A 24806-nucleotide genomic window follows, 5' to 3' on the forward strand; every position below is an offset into this window, starting at 1 on the left:
GGTTTTCTGTTTCTGCATTAGTTTGCTGAGGATAATGACTTCCAACTCCATTCATGTCCCTGCAAAGGACATGATCTCGTTCCTTTTTATGGCTGCATAGTACTCCATGGTATATATGTACCACATGTTCTTTATCCAGCCTATCATGGATGGGCATTTAGTTTGATTCCATGTCTTTGCTACTGTGAATAGTGCTGCGGTGAACATACACATGCATGTAACTTTATAATAGAATGATTTATATTCCTTTGGGTATAAACCCAGTAATGGGATTGCTGGGTCAAATGGTATTTCTGCCTCCAGGTCTTTGAGGAATCGCCACACTGTCTTCCACAATAGTTGAACCAATTTACATTCCCACCAACAGTGTAAAAATGCTCCTTTTTCTCTGCAACCTTGACAGCATCTGTCATTTTTTGACATTTTAATGAAAACAATTCTGGCTGGTGTGAGATGATATCTCATATCTCACTGTGGTTTTGATTTGCATTTCTGTAATGATCTGGGATGTTGAGCTTTTTTTTTTCATATGTTTGTTGGCCACATGCATGTCTTCTTTTGAGAAGTGTCTGTTTATATCCTTTGCCCACTTTGTAATGGTTTTTTTTTTTTTTCCTGATAAATTTGTTTAAGTTCCTTGTAGACTCTGGACATTAGACCTTTGTCAGATGGATAGATTGCAAAAATTTTCTCCCGTTTGGTAGGTTATCTGTTTACTCTGGTGATAGTTTCTTTTGCTGTGCAGAAGCTCTTTAGTTTAATTAGATCCCATTTGTCAATTTTTGCTTTTGTTGCAATAGCTTTTGGCATTTTCGTCATGAAATCTTTGCCCATGCCTATGTCCTGAATGGTGTTGCCTAGATTTTCTTCTAGGTTTTTTATAGTTTTGGGTTTTACATTTAAGTCTTTAATCCATCTTAAGTTAATTTTTGTACATGGTGTAAGGAAGGGGTCCAATTCCAATTTTCTACATATGTCTAGCCAGCACTTCCAGCACCATTTATTAAATAGGGAGTCCTTTCCTCATTGCTTGTTTTTGTCAAGTTTTTTGAAGATCAAGTGGTTGTTGGTGTGCAGTCTTACTTCTGAGTTCTCTATTCTGTTCCATTGGTCTATGTGTCTGTTTTTATACCATTACTATGCTGTTTTGGTTACTGTAGCCTTGTAGTATAGTTTGACGTCAGGTAGCATGATGCCTCCAGCTTTGTTCGTTTTGCTTAGGATTGTCTTGGCTATTTGGGCTCTTTCTGGTTCCATATGAATTTTAAAATATTTTTGTTTAATTCTGTGAAGAATCTCAGTGGTAGTTTAATGGGAATAGCATTGAATCTCTAAATTACTTTGGGCAGTATGGCCATTTTCACAATATTGAGTCATCCTATCCGTGAGCATGGAATGTTTTTCCATTTGTGTCATCTCTGATTTCTTTGAGCAGTGGTTTGTAGTTCTCCTTGAAGAGGTCCTTCACTTCCCTTGTTAGCTGTGTTTCAAGGTATTTTATTCTTTTTGCAGCGATTTTGAATGGGAGGTTATTCACGATTTGGTTCTCTGCCTGCCTGTTGTTGGTGTATAGGAATGCTAGCTATTTTTGCACATTGATTTTATATCCTGAGACTTTGCTGAAGTTGCTTATCAGCTTAAGGAGATTTGGGGCTGAGACGATGGGGTTTTCTAGATATAGGATCATGTCAAATAAAGATAATTTGACTTCCTCTCTTCATATTTGAATATGCTTTATTTCCTTCTCTTGCCTGATTGCACTGGCCAGAACTTCCAATACTATGTCAAATAGGAGTGGTGAAAGAGGGCATCCTTGTCTTGTGCTGGTTTTCAGGGGAATGCTTTCAGCTTTTGCCCATTTAGTATGATATTGGCTGTGGGTTTATCACATATGGCTCTTATCATTTTGAGGTATGTTCCTTCATTACCTAGTTTATTGAGAGTTTTTAACATGAAGGAAAGTTGAATTTTATTGAAGGCCTTTACTGCATATATTGAGATAATCATGTGTTTTTTGTCTGTAGCTCTGTTTATGTGATGAATTACAATTATTGATTTGTGTATGTTGAACCAACCTTGCATCCTGGGAATGAAACCAACTTGACTGTGGTGGATAAGCCTTTCGATATGCTGCTGGATTCAGTTTGCCAGTATTTTATTGAGGATTTTTGCATCAATGTTCATCAAGGATATTGGCCTGAAGTTTACTTTTTTCATTGTATCTCTGCCAGGTTTTGGTATAGGATGATGCTGGCCTCATAAATGAGTTAGGTAAAAGTCTTTCCTTTTCATCTTTTAGGAATACTTTCAGTATAAATGATACCAGCTCTTCTTTGTACCTCTGGTAGAATTCAGTTTCAATTCTGAATCCGTCTTGTCCTGGGCTGTTTTTTATTGGTAGGCTACTTATTACAGCCTCAATTTCAGAACCGTTATTGATCTGTTCAGATATTCAGTTTCTCCCTGGTTCAGTCTTGGGAAGGTGTATGTGTCCAGGAATTTATCCATTTCTTCTAGATTTTCTAGTTCATGTGCATAGAGGTATTTGTAGTATTTTCTGATGGTTGTTTGTATTTCTGTGGGGTCAGTGGTGATATCCCCCTTACCATTTCAGATTGTGTTTATTTGACTCTTCTATTTTTTCTTCTTTATTAGTCTAGCTAGCAGTCTATCTAGTTTATTTTTTTCTAAAATTCAGCATCTAGATATGTTGACTTTTTGAATTTTTTTTTGTGCCTCTGTCTCCTTCAGTTCTCTCTGATCTTGGTTATTTCTTGTCTTGTGCTAGCTTTGGGGTTTGTTTGTTCTTGGTTCTCTAGTTCTTTTAGTCGAGATGTTACATTGTTAACTTGAGATCTTTCTAGCTTTTTGTTTTTTGTTTTTGTAAGTGAAAGCTATTTGGAATTTTATTGTGCAATTCTTACAACTTTATTATAAATTTGAAATATTTTTAAAATATTAAAAATACATAAAAACCCAGTGATTCCTCTCAGTTGTTTTTGAGAGTTTCTTTTATTATTTTTTTTTTATTATCATACTTTAAGTTCTAGGGTACATGTGCACAACATGCAGGTTTGTTACATATGTATACATGTGCCATGTTGGTGTACTGCACCCATTAACTTGTCATTTACATTAGGTATATCTCCTAATGCTATCCCTCCCCCTTCCCCCCACCCCATGACAAGCCCCAGTGTGTGATGTTCCCCTTCCTGTGTTCAAGTGTTCGCGTTGTTCAATTCCCACCTATGAGTGAGAACATGTGGTGTTTGGTTTTCTGTCCTTGTGATAGTTTGCTGAGAATGATGGTTTCCAGCTTCATCCATGTCCCTACAAAGGACATGAACTCATCCTTTTTCATGGCTGCATAGTATTCCATGGTGTATATGTGCCACATTTTCTTAATCCAGTCTATCATCGATGAACATTTGGGTTGGTTCCAAGTCTTTGTTGCTGTGAATAGTGCCGCAATAAACATATGTGTGCATGTGTCTTTATAGCAGCATGATTTATAATCCTTTGGGTATATACCCAATAATGGAATGGCTGGGTCAAATGGTATTTCTAGTTGTAGATCCTTGAGGAATTGCCACACTGTCTTCCACAATGGTTGAATTAGCTTACAGTCCCACCAACAGTGTAAAAGTGTTCCTATTTCTCCACATCCTCTTCAGCACCTGTTGTTTCCTGACTTTTTAATGATCGCCATTCTAACTGGTGTGAGATGGTATCTCATTGTGGTTTTGATTTGCATTTCTCTGATGACCAGTGATGATGAGCATTTTTTCATGTGTCTGTTGGCTGCATTAATGTCTTCTTTTGAGAAGTGTCTGTTCATATCTTTCGCCCACTTTTTGATGGGGTTGTTTGTTTTTGAGATCTTTCTAGCTTTTTGATGTGGGCACTATAAATTTCCAGCTTAATGCTGTTTTAGCTGGAATCCCAGAGATTCTAGTACATTTAGCTGGAATCCCAGAGATTCTAGTACATTGTCTCTTTGTTCTCATTAGTTTCAAAGAACTTCTTGATTTCTGCCTTAATTTCATTATTTACCCAAGAGTCATTCAGTAACAGGTTGTTCAATTTCCATGTAGTTGTGTGGTTTTGAATGAATTTCTTAATCTTGAGTTTTAATTTGATTGCACTGTGGGCTGACAGACTGTTACAATTTCAGTTCCTTTGCATTTCCTGGGGAGTGTTTTACTTCCAATTATGTGATCAATTTTAGAGTAAGCCTCATGTGGCAATGAGAATATATCTTCTTTTTAATTTAGGTGGACAGTTCTGTAGATATCTACCATGTCCACTTGATCTGGAGCTGAGTTCAGGTCCTGAATATCTTTGTTAATTTTCTGTCTCCATGATCTATCTAATATTGTCAATGGAGTGTTAAAGTCTCCCACTATTATTGTGTAGAGTCTAAGTCTCTTTGTAGGTCTCTAAGCACTTGCTTTATGAATCTGGGTGCTCCTGTATTGGGTGCATATATATTTAGGATAGTTAGCTCTTCCTGTTGAACTCTATTGTTATGTAATGACCTCCTTTGTCTTTTTTGATCTTTGTTGGTTTAAAGTCTGTTTTGTCAGAATCTAGGATTGCAACCCCTGCTTTTTTTCTGTTTTCCATTTGCTTGGTACATTTTCCTTCATCCCTTTATTTTGAGCCTATGTGTGTCTTTGCACATGAGATGGGTCTCTTGAAGACAGCATATTGATGGGTCTTGGCTCTTTACCCAGTTTGCCATTCAGTTTCTTTTACTTGGGGCATTTAGCCCACATTTAAGGTTAGTATTGTTATGTGTGAATTTGATCCTGTCATGATGCTAGTTGGTTATTTTGCAGACTTGTTTATATGGTTGGTTCATAGTGTCACCAGTCTGTGTAGTTCAGTGTGTTTTTGTAGTGGCTGGAAATGGTTTTTCCTTTCCATATTTAGTACTTCCTTCAGGAGCTCTTGCAAGGCTGGTACAGTGGTGACAAATTCCCTCAGCATTTGCTTTTCTAAAAAGAATCTTGTTTTTCCCTCACTTATGAAGCTTAGTTTGGCCAAAGACGAAATTCTGGGTTGGAAGTTCTTTTCTTTCAGAATGTTGAATATTGGCCCCCAATCTCTTCTTGCTTGTAGGGTTTCTGCTGAGCTGCTGTTAGTCTGATGAGTTTCCCTTTGTAGGTGACCCGGCCTTTCTCTCTGGTTGCCCTTAACATATCTTCTTTCATTTTGAACTTGGAGAATCTGCTGATTCTATGTCTTGGGGATGATCTTCTTGTGGAGTAATGTACTGGGGTTCTCCGCATTTCCTGAGTTTGAATGTTGGCAGGTCTCGCTAGGTTGGGGAAGTTCTCCTGGATGATATCCTGAAGTATATTTTCTAACTTGGTTCCATTCTCCCTGTATCTTTCAGTTACCTCAATCAGAATCAGGGATAGGTTCAGGCTCTTTACATAATCGCATATTTCTTGGAGGTTTTGTTCATTATTTTTTATTCCTTTTGCTCTATTCTTGTCTGCATGTCTTATTTCAGAAAGATAGTCTTCAAGCTCTAAGATTCTTTTCTCAACTTGGTCTATTCTGCTATTGATACTTGTGATTTCATTGTGAAGTTCTCGTGTTGTGTTTTTCAGCTCTATCAGGTCCATTACGTTCCTCTCTAACCTGGCTATTCTGGCTATCAGCCCCTGTATTGTATCATCGTGAGTCTTAGCTTCTTTGCATTGGGTTAGAACATACTCCTTTAGCTCAGTGATGTTCATTATTACCCACCTTCTGAAGCCTACTTCTGTCAATTCATCCATCTGAGCCTTAGCCCAGTTCTGTGCCCTTGCTAGAGAGGTATTGCGGTCATTTGGATGAGAAGAGGCATTATGTTTTTTTCAGTTTTCAGTGTTTTTGCATTGATTCTTTTCATCTTTGTGGGCTTATCTATCTTTGATCTTTGTGGTTGCTGACCTTTGAATGAATTTTTTGTGGAGTCTTTTTTGTTGATGTTGTTCTTTTCTGTTTGCTTGTTTTTCTTTTAACAGTCAGGCCACTCTACTCTAGGGCTGCTGCAGTTTGCTGGGGCTCTGCTTCAGACTCCAGTTGCCTTAGTTTCTTCTATCCCTGTAGGTATCACCAGTGAAGGCCATGTAACAGCAAAGATGGCAGCCAGCTTCTTCCACTGGAACCTCCATTCCAGGGGTGTACTGACTTGTTGCTGGCCTGCATGCACCTGGAGGAGGTGGCTGGAGACCGCCTGTTGTGAGGTCCCATTCAGTCAGTAGGACTGGGCTCACAGACCCACCCCAAGAAGCAGTCTGACCTGTTTTTGGTGGAGCATGTGTGCTCCATTGGCCAGGATCCTTTCTCATTCAGACTGCCTCTATTTCCAAAGCAGGCAGGCTGGAACAGCTGAGTGGACCAAACCACAGAAATGGTGGCTGCCCCTTCCCCTGGGAGCTCCATCTCAGGGAGAGAGCAAAGCTCTGTCTGTAGAACCCTGGCTGGAATGGGTGAAGCCCCCACAAGGAAGTCCTATCCAGTGAGGAGAAATGGATTGGGGTCCCACTTAAGGAAGCTGTCCAGCCACAATCTGGCAAGACAGCATTGCTGCATTGTGGGGTACCCTTCCTCTTCTGGTCTCTCTCTGTTCTCCACAGCCAACAGGCTGGAGCAGCTGAGTCAACTAAGCTGCATAGATGGTAGCCATCCCTTTCCCCAGGAACTTGGACCCATCTCAAGCAGACTCCAACCTACTGCCATTAGCTGGCTGGGATTCCAAGCCAGTGGGCCTTGACTTGTGAGGTGCCATGGAAGTGGGGCCCACAGAATAAGGCCACCTGGGTCCCTGGATTCAACCACCTTCCTAGGGATATGTACAGATAGTTTTCCTGCCTTGCCAGGGATCCTGGGGCCAGAGTATGTAAAACTCCTGGGTCTCTGTGTGTGCCTGAGTGGCTGCTCTGCCGAGACTCCACACAGCTCTGTGTATCAGACCCGAGGCCCTGGTGGCCTGGGCTCACGAGGGCATCTCCTGATCCGCAGGTTGCAAAGATCCAAAGGAGAAGTGTGGTTTCCTGGGTGGGGTCACACAATCACTCAACACTGTACTTGGCTGGGGGTGGGGGTGGGGTCTCCTTTGCTTCTGTGCATCTTCCAGGTGGGCCATCACCCCCTCTTTTGCTTTTCTTTATTCTCTGTGGGTTGAGTTGTTTGCCCAGTCAGTCCCAATGTGAGAACCTGGGTATCTCAGTTGAAGGTGCTGTATTTACTAGCCCCTTTTCATCTCCATGAGCGCTGCAGACCACAGCTGCCTCTAATTGGCCAGCTTGGGTCCCAGCATTCTGAGTACCTGTTTTCAAGTCTTTGGAGTATATACCTGGGAGTGGTATTGCTGGGTCATCTGATAAATTTATGTTTGATTTTTTGAGGAACTGTCAATTTTTTTCTCACAATGGCCAGAACCATTTATAGTTTTACTGGCAATATGCAGGGTTCTAATGTCTTCACATCTTCACCAACACTTGTTATTTTCAGTTTTTAAAAAAGCTGTTGCCATATGAGTAGGCATAAAGTGGCATCTTATTGTGGTTTTGACTTGCATTTCCCTAATGATTAATGATGTTCAGCATACTTTCATGTGCTTGTTGACCTTTTGTATATTTCTTGTATTTTTATGGTATTTTTCATTTGGACTTCTCAGTGCTATCAGACTAGAGCTATCATGAAATATCTGTTGATTTTTGAATGATAAAACCAGTAAGTTAGGCCTCTACACCTTGAAGAGAGAAAAATCACATAATACATTCATTGAAAGCTGGTTTATGATTCCCTAAATGCACCTGGCTGCCATTTTGATTGTATGGTAGATCCATCCTGGAGGACACTTCTTTGATGCTAACTTTACTTCCCACTGTGGATCCAAGACTCAAAATTAGCGGAGTTAGACCATAGGTAACTCGATTTCCCATCAGTAAAATGAGGCATTGAGAAACACCTCTCTCTCAATAAACATTAGAAAAAGTTCTTACCCTTTGATTAAGCAATTTCCCTTCCAGCATCTATCTATAGCAAATGAACTAAAACAAGAGGGGAAAAAAAGCTTTATATGTAAAGATGTCTCTTATAGCATTTTCTCCTTACAACTGCAAAGCGATCTAAATGTTTGACAATAGGCAACTAATTTATTGCATAACTAAATAAAAAATGTGGCAGCTTCTATAAATAATACCAATGGGAATTTGTTTAAACATAGAAAATATTTATGTTAAAATTTTAAATGCAAGGAGCGGAGCATGATTTAAGCTTGGGTATATAATATGATTGCAAATATATAAAACTAGAACACAAAATTGTGTCTAGAATGAAGACTAGAAAGCAATACATCAGAATAATAAAGAGATTGTCATTGAATGACAGATTCTGTAGTTTTACTATCATATTATATTGGGTGATATTGTTGACCTCTAAAAAAACAGTGCTCATAATTATAATAGTGAATTTATTGTCATTTTATTCAAGCAAACATGGCCAAGGTTCAAGGTTTGCAGATCAAAATTGCACACCTAAATGTTGTAAATATTGCCAACCATTTGAGAAGTGTTGGTTAGTTTGAGTTTAGCATGTTGACCTTTGAACTTGTGGTACAGGGTCTTTTACTATAATGCGACTTTGTTAAAACTTAGGATACCACAGAATAATTTCATAGATTGCTTGTATCCCATTAGTTTTTTGTTTTTCTGTTTCTTCCTGCAGATTTTTGTGGGAAAATCTGAAATCTTAAATTTAGAAAAAAAATGTCTCTTTACAGGTGTTCCATTGCCTAAAGAGGAGAACATTTCTGCTCCCTTGATCTCCAGCTCCCCAGTGAAGGCAGCCCGGGAGTATGAAGATCCCCCTAGTGAAGAGGAAGATAAAATAAAAGAAGAACCTTTAACCATCTCTGAACTAGTGTACAACCCAAGTGCCAGCTTGCTCCCCACCCCTGTGGATGACGATGAGATTGACATGCTCTTTGACTGTCCTTCCAGGCTTGAGTTGGAAAGAGAAGACACAGATTCATTTGAGGATCTGGAAGCAGATGAAAACGCCTTTTTGATTGCTGAAGAAGAGGAGCTGAAGGAGGCTCGCCGTGCTTTGTCGTGGAGCTATGACATTCTGACTGGCCATATTCGGGTGAACCCACTGGTCAAGAGTTTTTCCAGGCTCCTTGTGGTGGGCCTGGGACTGCTGCTCTTTGTATTTCCCCTGCTCCTCCTCCTTTTGGAGTCAGGTATTGATCTCTCCTTCTTATGCGAAATCCGCCAGACACCAGAGTTTGAGCAGTTTCACTATGAATACTACTGTCCCCTCAAGGAGTGGGTGGCTGGGAAAGTCCACCTCATCCTCTACATGCTGGGTTGCTCATGAAGTTAATCTCTCACGTGACTAAGGGCTATATTCAATGGTAGTGATTTTTTTTTTTTTTTCAGCAAATGCCTGGTTCTGAAGGGTCACGGGGCTGTCAACAGGTGTTCCTTACTCATAATTGATTATTCAAACCTTTAGCTTTCCATAATTCACTGCACTTAAATAAGTTTAAATCAAATACAGTTATCTTAGTTACAGGTTAGGAAGATGGTCTTTAAATAACCAAAAGTATGTTTATTTTTTATTATAGTGTAGACATACCCTTCATCTATTATATCATAATACATGATACATTGGATTAGATTTTCCCATTTCTAATAGTTGGCACCATTATAAGCTATAAGGTTCAGAATCAGAATTTTAGTAAAAACTCAAGAGAAAGTTGTTGAATATAATCCTTAGTGAAAACAGCGTCCTCTAACCAATGCCTATACAACTAAATTTATGCTGGGTTTTTGGTTCTGTTTTTTTAAAAATATTTTTATGTGTTCAAACTATTTTGGTAAATTTTTAGCAAAAAAAAAAAAAAAGAAACCTCCTGGAGTTATTTATGTGTACAGATTGTAAGACTAATGCACAAAAGGTATATCAGAATTTTTTTAATGTTTTGGCGCTACTTTGTTTTTAAAAATATTTTTGGCTGAACAATACCATAATTTGTTATGATCTGCATAGGAGATAGAAAATGGGTAGAAAGGCACTACAGTAAGTAAGCTGCTAAAACAGAGGATGGAACTGGAGGATGTAGAAACTGAGAGCATCAAGTGGACTCAGGGTGGTCCATTTTTCAAAGTATTTGGACAAGAGGACTTGTTATTTTCATTTGTATTCTGTCCGTATATTTTGGCTGGAGAAACAGATGTTTTAAAAAGAAAGTGAGAGTTTAAAGGAAAAAAGGTAACAGATGTGCTAGTCAGTCGCATATCAGTGTACATTAACCCAAGAGTGAAGGCAGATAGGAACTGGAGAAATGGAAAGTGGCAAAAATGAGTTCTGATGAGGCTGGCAGGCAAATGGTGGCAGGCGAATGGTCTATTTTATGAAAGTGATGGTGATGCCAGCGTTCAGTGATGCACTCGCTGTCCAAGTTAACATGAACATGTTTAAGTGGATCTAAATAAAAGTGGAGAAACTTTAAGGTAAATATTTTAATCCCTCATGCCATTTGTTGTGATTCTGTAGAAGGAACTTCAAAAGCATGTTTGTTTGTGAGTGTGTGTGTGTGTGTGTGTGTGAGAGAGACAGAGAGAGAGAATATGAATGGCTTTTTGATACGTGTCCGTGATCATGTTTTGCGGTGGTCATTATACTCTTTTCCTTTCCCAGTTGTTTTAAAATTTGACTTCCATAGAGAAACTGGAGAGGCCTCATGAGACGACCTACCAGTTCAGCCTGGGTAAAGTAGTGACATGACCCTAACCAGACTGTAGAGGGGACCAGTGCTCTAGTACCTTCCTTGATACCATTAAATCCATGATGGAAAGGATTTAATCCAACTATTTAATGGTATCAAGGAAGGTACTAGAGCATTGTACCATCAGCAACGTACTGATGCCTTCCCATGCAGACTACCTGCTGATACTGTGTTATGTGGGAGAAAGATAAGAGTCTAGAGCTTATGCCATGGAGCATAGAGCTTCTCCGTGGATTGAAAACATTCCACTGCCTTAATGTACAAAGATACAGGGCCCACTTGGAATCGCTCTCTCTAGCTAATGACATTCCAACCCTATCATTAGCATGATTTCTAAATTGGGCATTCCATTTCCACTCACTCAGTGGAGCTCTGAGTGCTTCACTGGACATTTAATTTTGGAAATAAGTTTTGAAACTCAGTTCGTGAAGCCTGCAGTCGAGCAAATGATATATATTTGCCATTAAGTTTGAGGGGTTTCCTTTCCTGTATGCTTTCAGTGATTTATTTTGCTTTTTAAATAAAGATTGTTTACTACCTGAAATTTGATACTGATTTAGAAATATATTTTCTGTGATTGGAATCCTCAGCAATTTATTTTGGAAGCTTGCAGATGGCTAGCTTTGAAATTGAAATTTGTGTTTTTCTCCTTCTTTTCTCATACGACTTCTAAGTCATCCTTTCTGACATAAGGCAACTTCAGTGTAGTCTGCGCAAAATTAGTCCCCTTCTGATCATGCGTCATATACTTTTCTCTAAAGTTCTGACTATGACAAATCATCTGGCCCTCAGTCTTTCAAAATAATATTATATAATATTTTTTAAATTATGGAAATAATATATTTTCCATTGTAAAATACTTAAAAAATATGATAGTATAAATATCACATGTAATCCAACCATGCAGATTTATCTTAAGGAGTAATAAATATATTATTTTAACATTTCCAGCTAACATCTCTTTTCTCTTAGGTGGAAACTTCATTGTTGAATAGAAATGTTTTTAAGTGAAGAAGTTGACAGAATAGGGTCTGCTGAATTTAAACAGCCATCAAAAGTTAAACTGGAATCTTGAAATGCCATTTGCTTGGCATAGAATCAGAGCCTTTTAGAAACATCCATTTAAGTTTTGTTAGAAGATAGTCACCAGTTGCCTGAATCGAATGAGGAAAAGACTGCTTCCACAGATGGACAGTATATTATAGAGTGAGATACAGAGTTTAAAGCAAGTGTGTGAGTATATGTATATTCCATATTATTGGTATATGTGTGTTTATATATGAATCTGTATATATGTGTGTCTTTGAATGGACATAACATATATGTCCCTCATGCATAATTGTGCTTATTTTGCCCTAATTGAGGAATTTGAGACATATTATTGGTTCTTCTCCCTCTCAGATACTGTGGTGGGTAAAACCCACAGCCTGAAAGGGTTAAATTTTCCATAAATGCCACTGTGTGTACATTTGTGGATATAAATAAATATATATAATACACACACACTTATATGGCAAATACATATACACACACAATATTGCCTTTAGTGCTAATGCAAGTTGGATCATGAAAACAATGTAGGTAAAGTATGTATTTGTGCTTGAAAAATATTGTAAAATGTTATGTATTTGGAATATATTTTGTGGTTTGTCTAATATTTATAAACACAACTCGGGGTGAATTCACAATGAGTTTATTTCATTGAAATACTAGAGATATGGGGGCCATGTTACTGTGATTGGAGCCTTACCTTTGTATAGTGAAATTTGCATTTCTATGTCAACATCCAGATTGTTTTATATGTTAATATGGTGGCAGGAATCCCTAATAAAAATACTCTGGGGTAAAATTTTTTGCAATCATTCAGTTTTATTTAAAGTTGTATAGTCAGGTTGTTGGAAACTATAAAAGGATTCCCTCTAGGACCATGAAATGAGGTCAACATATAATGGTGATAGTATTAAAAAAAAAATCCCAGGTAATAGATTAGATTAACCCTTTGCAGAAGTCATCCAGGCCCAAAGCAAGAATACTAGCACTGAAAATGTGCTCAAACATAAAATAAACCTTGATCTAATTCATGATATTAAGTTAACCAGAGAAATAGAAAAGCACAGAAAAAATAGAAGAGGGGTATTCTGACTGACAGATAGGAGCGTGGATTTCAGAGTGCTAGAAATTAATATGTTATCATCACTGGCCAGAAAAGGGTGCCTTCCTGCGCCAGAGAGAGCTGCATGAGACTCACCTCTGTGACACTTGCCATTAAACTTCTCTATCTGTTCATGCAGCCTGGAAGAATCTCACGATTCCACTTCTTTTTTTTTTTTGAGATGGAGTTTTGCTCTTGTTGCCAGGCTGGAGTGCAATGGCGTGATCACGGCTCACCGGAACCTCCTCCTCCTGGGTTCAAGCAATTCTCCTGCCTCAGCTTCCTGAGTAGCTGGAATTACAGGCATGCACCACCACATCCAGCTAATTTTTTGTATTTTCAGTAGAGGTTGGGTTCCTCCGTGTTGGTCAGGCTGGTCACGATTCCACTTCTATCCTCCCCTCTGCCCAGCGTAGCCTTGACAGGTCTTCTGCTTAGGTTTGGCACAAAGCTAACAACTCCATACCTGCCAGTTAAACCAAAAGGTGTTACTTGGAATGAAACAAAAGGGGTGGGGGATTCTCTTAATTGCAGGAATACAATAGAAGTCAAGCAGAATTGGCCCTTAGCTATGGTGGCCTCATGCCTTATTCGGCAGTCCTTAGAAGTACAGGCTCTAGACTACAGGCAAGAAAAGGAATTCAGTGATTAGCATTCAGATGTGAGGAAGCTTATGGACCTATAGTTCTGACTCCAGCATCTCAAGCCAGTGCCTTTGTTTGGGTTAGTGTCTGCTGACCCAAAAGGCTCACACAAAATGGTGCTTGGCCACTTACTCATTGAGCAGTTCATTGAACTCCTGACCCAATGTCACTGCCTGGAGGAAACTCTTGCTTTATTCCTACATTTTCTCCTTAGCCAAATAGAGGAAGACTCTCCCACCAACATTCCCACCCTGGAGAAAAAGTACTGGGGAGAGTCTTCCACCCCTGGGGTGACTTCTGGGATGGTTGTGGTTGATGGGGCTTGAGTCCCTCTGGGCCATTCTCTACAGGGTGGAGACAATGTGCTGAAGGTCGCTGCTTACTTGTCCTCCTGCTTCTTTTCTCTCTCCCTCTCTCCTTTTCTCTTGGACCTGCATTTGGGCTTCCAGTCTCCATGCAGTAAACAGACCCAGCAGAACCTGCCTGTGGTGAGCTCAGCCAAGACTCGGCTCTCCATGTTCCAGCCTCCGTCTGTGACTGGGTTGGCCCCACCCAGTGGGCTCAGCAGCCGTCACTTCAAAGAAGAAGAAAGGAACCTTGCTTAGGTCTCAGATCCCAGCTGTGCTCTCCAATCCATTAATAAAGCTGCTTTTAACCCTCTCCTGGCCATTGTATCTATTATCTACTGGGAACTGGGGTGGTGGCAGGGATGGTGGTGAATATTTTGGATCTCTGCAACCTCCAATGTTACAAGCAAGGAGAGAGTGGAGAAGGATGCTCCTGGCTGAACCTCAGGCATCAGGGGATGGTCTGCCACTGACATCAGCCCTGACAGTTCTTGCCAATGTGTGAGAGAGCTTATCCGTTATTATTAGTAAAGAACAGAAGGTTGGTTGGAATCACACATCCCTATTCTTTTACCTTTAGTTGATGCTTATTCCAAATTTCTCTCTGGAAAGGGAACTGAGGCCATTTTCATTGTTATAAAGGAAAACTCTTAGAGGACAAAAGTATGCTTTCTTTGGGTACCAAGTACTGAAACATGGCTTGCAAATTCCAGCAGCTTCTCCAGAAAACACCCATTGCCTGATTCCTCTCACCCACAGACTTATGATTATCATCATTGTCTTTCCACGGAGACCACCCTTCAAGGGTGAGAACACACAAACTAACATTAGTTTCTACTTCCCTTGGCAGCTACATTCTTCATAAGTTAGGAAGTTAGTGTTCTGATTTAAGCATCCGTCTCTTGGAATTTCCTTGGTGTGAATCAACTCCCATCCTCTCCTCAATCAGCCTGAGTTTCCTAACACCCTGATTTTCTGGTTCTGCAAGGTTGTGAACCAGACCCTGAAGAGGGGTGGCCACACAAAGGCACTGCTCCCAGCTCATAGGGTTACCATATAATTTATCATTCAAACCTGAACTCTTTTTGGGAGTAAAAGGGGATGTTTTTAATGATGATGTCATAGCAACAGGTGTTACTAGGACTGTTCCAGGCACTCGACCTGTAAGACTTTGCCTGATTAACTAGATGCCTTCTCTCAAAAACTCCTGCAGTATGTTTCTCTATAGTGTTGACAAAATAAAATAGGGAAGAATTGTTGCTCTATAGTTGTTCTACTTCCCATCAAGAGTCAGATTAAAATTCACCAAAATTCATTACATCGTGTTTTGATGTGAGAGTATAAATTACAGAGATTATTTTATGTGACCTTCTGGCATTAATGCTACATACTCAATTTGTTTTTTTGTTGTTGTTGTTTGTTTTTTGAAACAGTGTCTTTCTCTGTTCTCCAGGCTGGAGTGCATTGGTGTGATCTTGGCTCACTGCAATCTCCGCCTCCCAGGTTCAAGCGATTCTCATGCCTCAGCCTCCGCAGTAGCTAGGATTACAGGTGTGTGCCACCATGTCCAGCTAATTTTAGTATTTTTAGTAGACGGGGATTTCGCCATGCTGGCCAGGCTGGTCTCGAACTCCTGACCTCAAGTGAGCTGCCCACCTCGGCCTCTCAAAGTGCTGGGATTATAGGCATAAGCCACCATGCCCGGACTCAATTTGTTTACCATTAATAATACATAATTTCTTGTTTAATGTGAGGTAGGAAGACAGAATAATCTCAATGCTGTTTTTACATTCATACTGCTCAATTTAACATTTATGATCTGCACATACAGAACACTAATGATCAGCTTAACTGTGAGCAACTGACTCACACTAAATACACTGAAGACTCAGTTTCACAGAAAGCCAACTTGATCATTTATAATGAGAAGTGTCAGCTTTCTGGGCATTTGTCTGAAGCCAAATGTTCCATACACACTCTTCCCAGAACATAAGCTGTAATGTGAACCAAACACTATCAATGAGTACAAGGAATCACACCTAAAAAGCTGCCTTTCAGAAAGTCTGCCCCAACAGGCCAGATGTTCCCACATCTCTGCCTGTCTCAAGAGGCCTGGAGATACACTGTACACATTTTACTACAAATCCCCCACTTTTGCAAATTTCTTATGGCAGAGGCTGGCAGCTAATCATCCAAACCATTTCCTCTTCTTCCTGCCATAAGATTAGACTACATTTCCTAGTTCTCCCCTACCCTATTTAGTTCAATGTGGCTATATCCCTGAGTCTTGGCCAATAGAATTTGAATAAGTAATTATATTGCTTCCAAGCCTTTGGCTAGTTGTCAGCCTCCATCTGTCACTAAATGTCAACACTTAAAGTGACCTTTAAGCTCCCAGTCGAGGATGTCAGAGCTGCCAGAAACTTAGAACCTTGAATGACTTTGCGGAGCAGGGCACTTACTTGTCTTAGTCCATTTTGTGTTGCTATAACAGAATACCTGAGACTGGGTAATGTCTAAAGAACAGAAATTTATTGGTTCGTGGTTCCAGAGGCTGAACTCAGCAAACTGAATCCAGAAACACGTGGGAAGGATTATATACTGTGATCAAGTGGGAAGTTCAATATTGAGGGGACACATCTGTTAAGGGCCTTCTTGCTGCATCATAGCATGGTTGAAGGCATCACACAGATGAGAGACAGAGAAGGGAACAGGGCCAAAATCATCCTTTTATCAGGAAACCACTCCTTTGATAACAACATGAATATATTCCTGAGAACAGAGCCCTCAGGACCAAATCACGTTTTAAAGGTCCCACCTCTCAATTTTGTTACATTGGGGATTAAGAGAATAGAAAAACAATAGGTAAAATCTATAAAACCAAAAGTTCGTTCTTTAAAATGAAAAATGTCAATAAAATGAACAAGCCTTTAGCTAGATTAACCAAGGTAAAAAGAGAGTATTAAAATTACTAAAACCAGGAACGAAATAGAGGATGTCATTATGGACCTTCCAGAAATAAAAAGGAATATAAGGAAACACTATGAAAAGCTGTGTATTAACAATTTAACCTAGACAAAACAGAAAAACTTCTTGAGGGACACAAACTAAACTAACTTAGGAAGAGATGGAAAATTGCAATAGATCTATAACAAGTAAAAGATTGAATTAGTAATAAAAAATTATTTCTTCAATGAAAAGTGCAGGTGATGATAGCTACACTGGTCAATTATACCAAACTTTTAAAAAACAAACAGCACTTCACAAACTGCCAAAAAACAGAAGGGAGGGGGCAATTCCCCATGCTCTGAGGTCAGTATCGTTCTGATGCCAAAACCAAAGATATTACAAGAAAACAAAAGTGCTGACAAATGTAACCTATGACTATAGATGAAAAAAATCCCTAACACTGTGGGGGGCCGAGGCAGGTTGATCACTTCCGGCTAGGAGTTGGAGACCAGTCTGGCCAACATGGCAAAACATGAAAAATACAACAGACAAACCAACCAACCAACTCAGTGACAACAAAACAGGTCTACCCTGGAGTCATACTCTAATTTTTTCTATTTTCGTCCCTTTCTGATCCTTTATCCCACTTTCTTTTTCTTCCTTTTCCTTCTCCTTCTTCTTTGTCAAATAGAGGATTGAGTTATTATCACTGATCCATAAAAAAAAAAAAAATACAATTGAACTGAATCCAGCAACATATGGGAAGGATTATATACCTTGATCAAGTGGGATTTATCCCACGAATGCAAGGTTGTTTAACACATGAAAGTCAATCAGTGAAATATACCATATTAGTAGAATAAAGGACAGAAATTGCATGATCCTCTCAACAGATGCAGAGAATGCACTTGACAAAATCCAACACTCTTTCACAATTAAAAAAAATAAACAATGAATAGAAAAAATATCCTCAATCTAGTAAAGACTCTGAAAACTCCATAGCTATCATACTTGAATTCAACTGAGGGGCATAAGACAGAGTGAGAGACCGAGCAAGATTTAGAGCAGGAGTGGCAGTTTATTTAAAAGCTTTACAGCAGGAATGACAGGAAGTAAAGTACACTTGGAAGAGGGCCAAGCAGGGGACTTGAGAGATCAAGTGCACTGTTTGACCTTTTGGCTTGGGATTTTATACATTGGCATGCTTCCAGGGTCTTGCATTACTTCTCCCCTGGGTCTTCCCTTGGGATGAGCTATCTGCATGCACAGTGTGGCTGCATGTGCAATATGTTTACTGAAATTGCACACATGCTCACTTGAGACATTCCCTTACCAGTTTCTAGAGGAAGGTCATGTACCAGTTAAACTCCACCATTTTGTCTCTTATTGTGCGTGATTGAGCCCATTTGTCCAACTCCTGAGATCTTTTTGGGAAGCTGCTGATAGCCAGTTTCAGGTTTTTTCTCTCTATTGGGAGATTATCTCTCCCTGGTGCTGGCTATGACCGATTATTTTAGAAAGACAGTTAAGAACCACCTGACCATCTCCTGATGTTCACCTGACATTCCTGGTGTTTCCTGCCCTGTTCATGTCTGACTAGCTACTGACTGTAACAAGACTTGTACATTGTGAACAACAAAACTTCACTGAAAAAAAAGAAGAACTAAACAAATGAAAGGACAACACACGTTCGTGGATGGAAGACTTAATATTGTTAAGATAGCAATACTCCCGAAATTCATTTTCAGATTCCAGGCAATCCCTAGCAGATGTCAGCTTCCTGTTTTGTAGAAATTGACAAATTGGTCCTAAAATTTTATATGGAAATGTAAAAGGTCCAGACTAACCAAAATAATCTTGAAAAAGAACAAAGTTAAAGGACTCGCGCTTCCCAATTTCAGAACCTAATGCAAAGCTGCAGTAATCATGACAGTGTGGTACCAACATCAGGATAGACATATACAACCGTAAAATAGAACTGAGAGTCCAGAATCAAAACTATGCATTTGTGAACAATCGATTGTGAACAAGATGCCAAGACAATTCTAAGGGGAAAGAATAGTCTTTTCAACAACTGGTATCTAAGAGCAAAATCATAAAATTGGACCAATTTCTCACACTGTATACACAAATTAGCACAAAATAAATCATAGACCTTGTGTTTCATAAAATTTACAAAACTTTTAGAAGAAACATAAGATCAGATCTTTGTAACCTTTGATTAGAGAGGATGGTTTCTAAGGACAGCAAAAGCACTAGAGACAAAATAAAAAATAGGTAAATTAGATAGTAATAGATAAATTTAAAAACTTTTGTGCTTTAAAAGACACCGTCAAGAAAAGTGAAAAGACAAAACACTGAAGGGATGAAAATATTTTTAAATCATACATCCGATAAGGAATTTGTACCCATAATATATAAAGAATACTTACAACTCAGTAATAAAAAACATAACCAATTTGTAAAGTAGGAAATGTTATCACAATAGATATTTTGGTAAAGGAAATATGCAAATGGATAGTAAGCACACGAAAAGATGTCCAATATCATTAGTCATTAAAGAAATGCAAATCAGTGCCACAATGAGATTCCACTTTACACCCACAAGAATGGCTATAATAAAAAGACAGGCCACGAAGTGTTGGTGAGGATGTGGAGAAATTGAAACCCTCATATATTCCTGGTAAAAATGTAAAATTGTGCAGCTACTAGGCTGGGCGCGGTGGCTCACGCCTGTAATCCCAGCACTTTGGGAGGCTGAGGCGGGTGGATCACGAGGTCAGGAGATCGAGACCATCCTGGCTAACACGGTGAAACCCCGTCTCTACTAAAAATACAAAAAATTAGCCAGGCACGGTGGCAGGCACCTGTAGTCCCAGCTACTTGGGAGGCTGAGGCAGAAGAATGGCGTGAACCCGGGAGGCGGAGCTTGCAGTGAGCCGAGATCGCGCCACTGCACTCGCGAAAGAGCGAGACTAAAAAAAAAAAAAGAAAAATTTTACCTCTACTTTGGAAAACAGTTTCGCAGTTCTTCAAAAAGTTAAGCATAAGGTTACCATACAGGCCAGCAATTCCACTCTTAGGTATATACTCAAGAGAACAGAAAACATATATTTACACAAAAAAATGGGTAATTTTCATAGCAGCACTTTGCATAATAGCACAGAAGTGGAAACGACCCATATGTCCATCGATTCATAAATTGCATAAACAAATGTGGTGTATCCATTCCATAAAAATGAATAAAGTATTGGTACACACTACACCATGGATGAACTTTGAAAACATTATGCTAAGTAAAAGAAGCCAAAAGCAAAAGGCCATCTATTGCATGATTTGATTTATATAAAATGTCCAGAATAGGCAAATCTATAGAGACAGAAAGTAGATTAGTGATTTCCATGGGTAGGGAGAATGAAGAATGACTGCTAATAGGCACAGAATTTCTTTTTTGGGTGATAAAATTTTTTTTTGAATTATGTAGTTGCGATGGTTGCATGACTCTGTGAACAAAGACCAATGAATTTTATGCATTATTTATGGTATGTTAATTATAGCTCAACAAAGCCGTTAGCAAAAATTGTATTTGTTGTGGTGCACTATGTTATTTTTTAACATATTTTATGAGGAGTACGAGTTGAGTAGCTTTGTTATAACCAAGAGCCTTTCCATTTCTATTTGTCAGCAAGTTTTGTCGGTACTTAATTCTATCAAAATGAAAAATAGATAATGCTGACCCCAGTTTCGTTTTAGCGATAAGTAATATTTGTCCATAAAGAGTAAATAATTTGATTTATACCATTGATATTTACTTCTAATAAATTTTTATCTTTTATTTAATAGATAAGCTATTATGAAGTAACTTAATATTTTATTATGAACTATTAATATTAATATTTTAATAAATTCTACAAAAACTATTAAAAACATAAATTTTAATTTTTTTACACAAAATAATTTTGTGCATCATTATTAGTGCTTCTGTAAAAATGACAAAAGGCCAGAGTATAAAGTTGCTGCCTAGGAGATACTGATATAAAGATAGAAGTAGCTGGCATATCTGGAACAGAAAGTCGGTGTAATATGATGGCTAAGAGCTCAGGCTCTCCAGCCAGATGGCCTCGGCTCTGGTCTCAGCTTTCCTGTTCTTCTTAGGTGTAACTTTAAGTAACTCATGTGATCTCCTGAATTCTTGGCATCCTCATCTTTAAAATTATGTTTAACTACAACACTTATCTCAGAGCTGTTGTGGAATTTAAAAATAAGTTAGAATTTGCAAATCCCTTAGCAGAGTCTTGGATATGTAGTAACTACTTGAGAAATGCTAGGAGTTAAGGCCCATAATCTGGCACCTCCAGGTCATTCTAGACTCATCATAACCATTTCACTCTTTGAGGACATCCTGTTCTACTGAAGTAATAGCATCATGGTGGCAATGCATAACAAAATTGGATTTGGAAGTTTCAGAAGATATAACAAGAACCAGAATTTGCTTCTAAAAAAGATCTATTTTTCTTCTGCATTTATTTATAAACAAAACATCTTGTTGCCTATAACGTGGATACACGTCCAAAATAGTAAGACATCAGAAAATAGAATACTGTGTTTGTGAGAAAGAAATGTTTTTTTCTAAGTTGTTCGAAGTAGGGAATATATTGCAAACTTATAGTCAAGTTACAAATGCAAGGTCTCCTGATTTCTTTCTCTGAGTGACTTTCTTTTTTCTGGTCCTCTGTCCTGTGCTATTTATCTTTTGATAAATGTTCTATGTGGAAGTTGATTCTCAGACCCCTTGGCACAATAGCCTTGGCTACCCACATCCATTTCAAGAGCTCCTAACAGTTTGGAAACACTGGATCTTGCTTTCGGTGCAGTTGAGTCTTCAACCCCTGTGGTGAGACCTATTTCTATGTAGATTAGAAAGAAACAATGATAGCACAGTGATTGCAAAGATGAAGAAACAGGATTTGAATTCATTTAATTTCACCATTCAGTGTGACCCAATCACAATTTTAAAATTTTTTAATTTAAAATTTAAAATGTTTGCCAACTATGAAGTGTAATATTTTTGTTTTATAAGTGCAAATTTGATTTCATACATGAAATATTTTCTGAATATGAATAACATTTTAAAATGGCAATGTATTCTTTTTAATTGTTAATTATTTGTCTTCAAACAAAAGAACAAATAAGAAAACAAAATCTCACATTAGTAATTGCCTAAATTAGGTTGGGCGCAGTGGCTCATGCCTGTAATCCCAGCACTTTCGGAGGCCGAGGTGGGAGCATGGCTTGAGCTCAGGAGTTTGAGATCAGCCTGCGCATCATAGCAAGAGTCCATCTCATTTAAAAAAATTTAAAAAGTAATTGCCTAAGCTATACTTCCGCAGACATTTTAGTTTTATTTAAGCCTAGTTATTGGACTGTCATTTACGTAAATATTAATATATCAGACTGTAACCAAAGGATCAAAGTTCAGCTATTTAGGTAGATATAAAAATTAGTAAAAAATAGTTGTAGGCATTTCCTTTTTATTATTTTAAAAACATATAATTATATATAAGATTATACATATTTAGTTTAATAGAACATTTTCACTGCTTTGTTTTTCTGAGCAATATTTGTGTATATATAAATCATAATTATGTATGATATTGTGAATTACATGCATTATAAAGACATAATTATCATCATACTCACGGCCATTATTGAAAATAATTTTGTTGTATGGAGAAGAGAGGTGTTAAAAAATGACTCCTCCGGGTGTCACATATATTAGATACTCCACAGGACACGGTCTTGATATCAGCATGGTTCCTGAGAAGATTGGGAAGCTTGGAGTAGGGTCAAACAGTGACTCAGCAACTGATAGAATTGGCATAGAGTCAGAGTGGGGGAGTCAAGTTGATTTTTAAATGCCTAGTTTGGGTGAGTGGGGAAAGACAATGTCATTAGCCAGTCTCAGTTCCAATAGAGCCAGCGTTTTTTATGATTTTTAAAAAAAATTTTAATTAAAAAATACTGTTTTGGTGCAAAGATAATGAGTTAGAGTTGGATCTAGTGAGCCTGAAGTACCTGTGGGATGTTTAGTTGGTCTAGAAACTCAAGTGTGAAGTTAGGGCTGGATTCTGGATTATATGCATTTGAATTATAGGTGCCACTAAAAAAACACTGGCTGGATAGATAGCATCAGTTGCAGGGAAAATGTTTTAGGGTATAATGAAGAGAGATATTCAAGGATGCCTTAAGGAAAAGAGATTTTAAAAGTGAGAGAGATGGTCATTTGATCTTTTTCTGTTTCCTCTCTTTTTGCCACACTCTACACAGACACAAAGCAACAGCTATTTTATCTTTAAAATAGAGAATCAAGAATGGAAATCAAGAAAATACAGAGGGATTTCTTTGCACTTAGACTCAGTTTCCAGAAGCAGAAGAAGAGACTCAGTTTCAGAAAGCATTATGGCTCGTTTTCAGGGAGTCAAGAAACTTCTCTTTCTTACGTTTAGGTTCATAGTCAAAGAAAGGCTGGATCCCTAAAGAGAATAAGTCAAAAGTTAAAAACAACAGTAAAGGCTGGATCCCTAAAAGGAATAAGTCAAAAGTTAAGAACAACAGTAATATAAAAAGGCTGTGCGTGGAGCTTGCTCCTGAGCTTTTGCTATCATGCATATCCTTACAGGGCTCATCTGGAAGGCCCATTTGAGTATAACAGGGATGCTTTCTGGAGATCAGGTTGCTTCCAGGTCAGCTGGCACCGGATTCCTGCTGCAGGGCTCCTCCTCTTAGCAACAGGCACATCTTTTAGCCTGCAGAGATGGTCCAGAGTTGCACAGACTCAAAGCACAAATGTCCTGAGGGACAGTTACCTGGCAGTCAGTGTCACTGTGTGAAATTGAGTGAAAAGTACAAACAAAACAGATCAGAAGCTGGGCTACTGATCTCTCTCTCTCTCTCTCTCTCTCTCTCTCTATATATATATATATATATATTCCCCATTGGGTGTAAAACATGTAACAGTGAATAAGCAGATAAAAATCCTAGCTATCATGGAGCTTAAATTCTAGTGGGAGGATACAGACAGTAACTAAATAAGAAATTTCTGAGAAAAGCATTACATAAAAAATACACAAGAAAAGTATCAGATAGTGATAAATGCAAAAGAGAAATAACAAGTGAGGATGGGGAAGAGAAGTGCTGGGGCATGTGGTTGGGGAGACCTCACTTTTTCAGTGAGCTAGAGACCATGATTCTAAGTAAAATAACTCAGAAACAGAAAATCAAATACTGTGTGTTCTCATTTGTAAGTGGGAGCTAAACAATGGGTACACATGGACATAAAGTTGTAAACAATAGACACCGGGGATTCCAAAATGGGGGATGCCAGAAGTCAGGGGTGATAGTTGAAAAATAACCTTGGGGGTGCAGGAGTTAACTGTGTGGGCATGTGGAGGATTGGCATCCAGGGTTGAGGGGGAGCATGATGGAATGCCTGAAGAACGAAAGGGGCCATTGTGGACCGAACACACAGGAAAGCCCTCCTGGGCACAGAGTATGGCACAGCAGGAGGGAGCCCTAACACAGGCAGAATGGACATCGGTGGTACTGGGGAAGCTGCAATAGCCAGATAGGCCTTCTGTCCACAGAATAAGGGTGAATTAGGTAGTGGATTATGTGGGTCGGGGGCAGAGAAGCCTTGTGCCCTCCAGTTTTCAGATCTATCCACTGGGACGCTGCTGCAGACCTTGCCTGCTCTGGTCTTTAAATTGAGCTGCAGAGGAGAGGGGGAGTGGGGGTGGCAGAGCTATCTGAAGGAGGAGAGGAAGGCCCAAGCTAGGGCAACACGGGGGCAGGGACATTCCAGTGGCCGCCATGCTGCTGAGCATGTCAGGATTGTTGGTAGAAGGCTAACCTGGGTC

At 38.9% G+C, this 24806-nt stretch overlaps 1 protein-coding gene across 3 annotated transcripts in view; it reads left to right on the forward strand.

The window, feature by feature from the left end:
- Positions 1 to 14256, forward strand: part of FRMD3 (FERM domain containing 3) — a 308595-nt gene extending 294339 nt beyond the window's left edge. The window contains exons 14-15 of one of the 3 annotated variants that reach the window (XR_004029333.1): positions 8786 to 12031; positions 14044 to 14254. Coding sequence is in view for 2 of the 3 variants with exons in the window: in XM_030809541.1 (XP_030665401.1) it covers positions 8786 to 9384 (599 nt within the window). In the remaining variant the exon portion in view is untranslated. Of the gene's footprint in view, positions 1 to 8785; positions 12648 to 14043 lie in introns of those variants that run through there. The other 2 variants (XM_030809553.1, XM_030809541.1) reach the window with 2 other exon arrangements.
- Positions 14257 to 24806: the final 10550 nt, after the last annotated feature.

The sequence above is a fragment of the Nomascus leucogenys genome, chromosome 1a (assembly GCF_006542625.1).
Source record: "Nomascus leucogenys isolate Asia chromosome 1a, Asia_NLE_v1, whole genome shotgun sequence".
NCBI lineage: Eukaryota > Metazoa > Chordata > Mammalia > Primates > Hylobatidae > Nomascus > Nomascus leucogenys.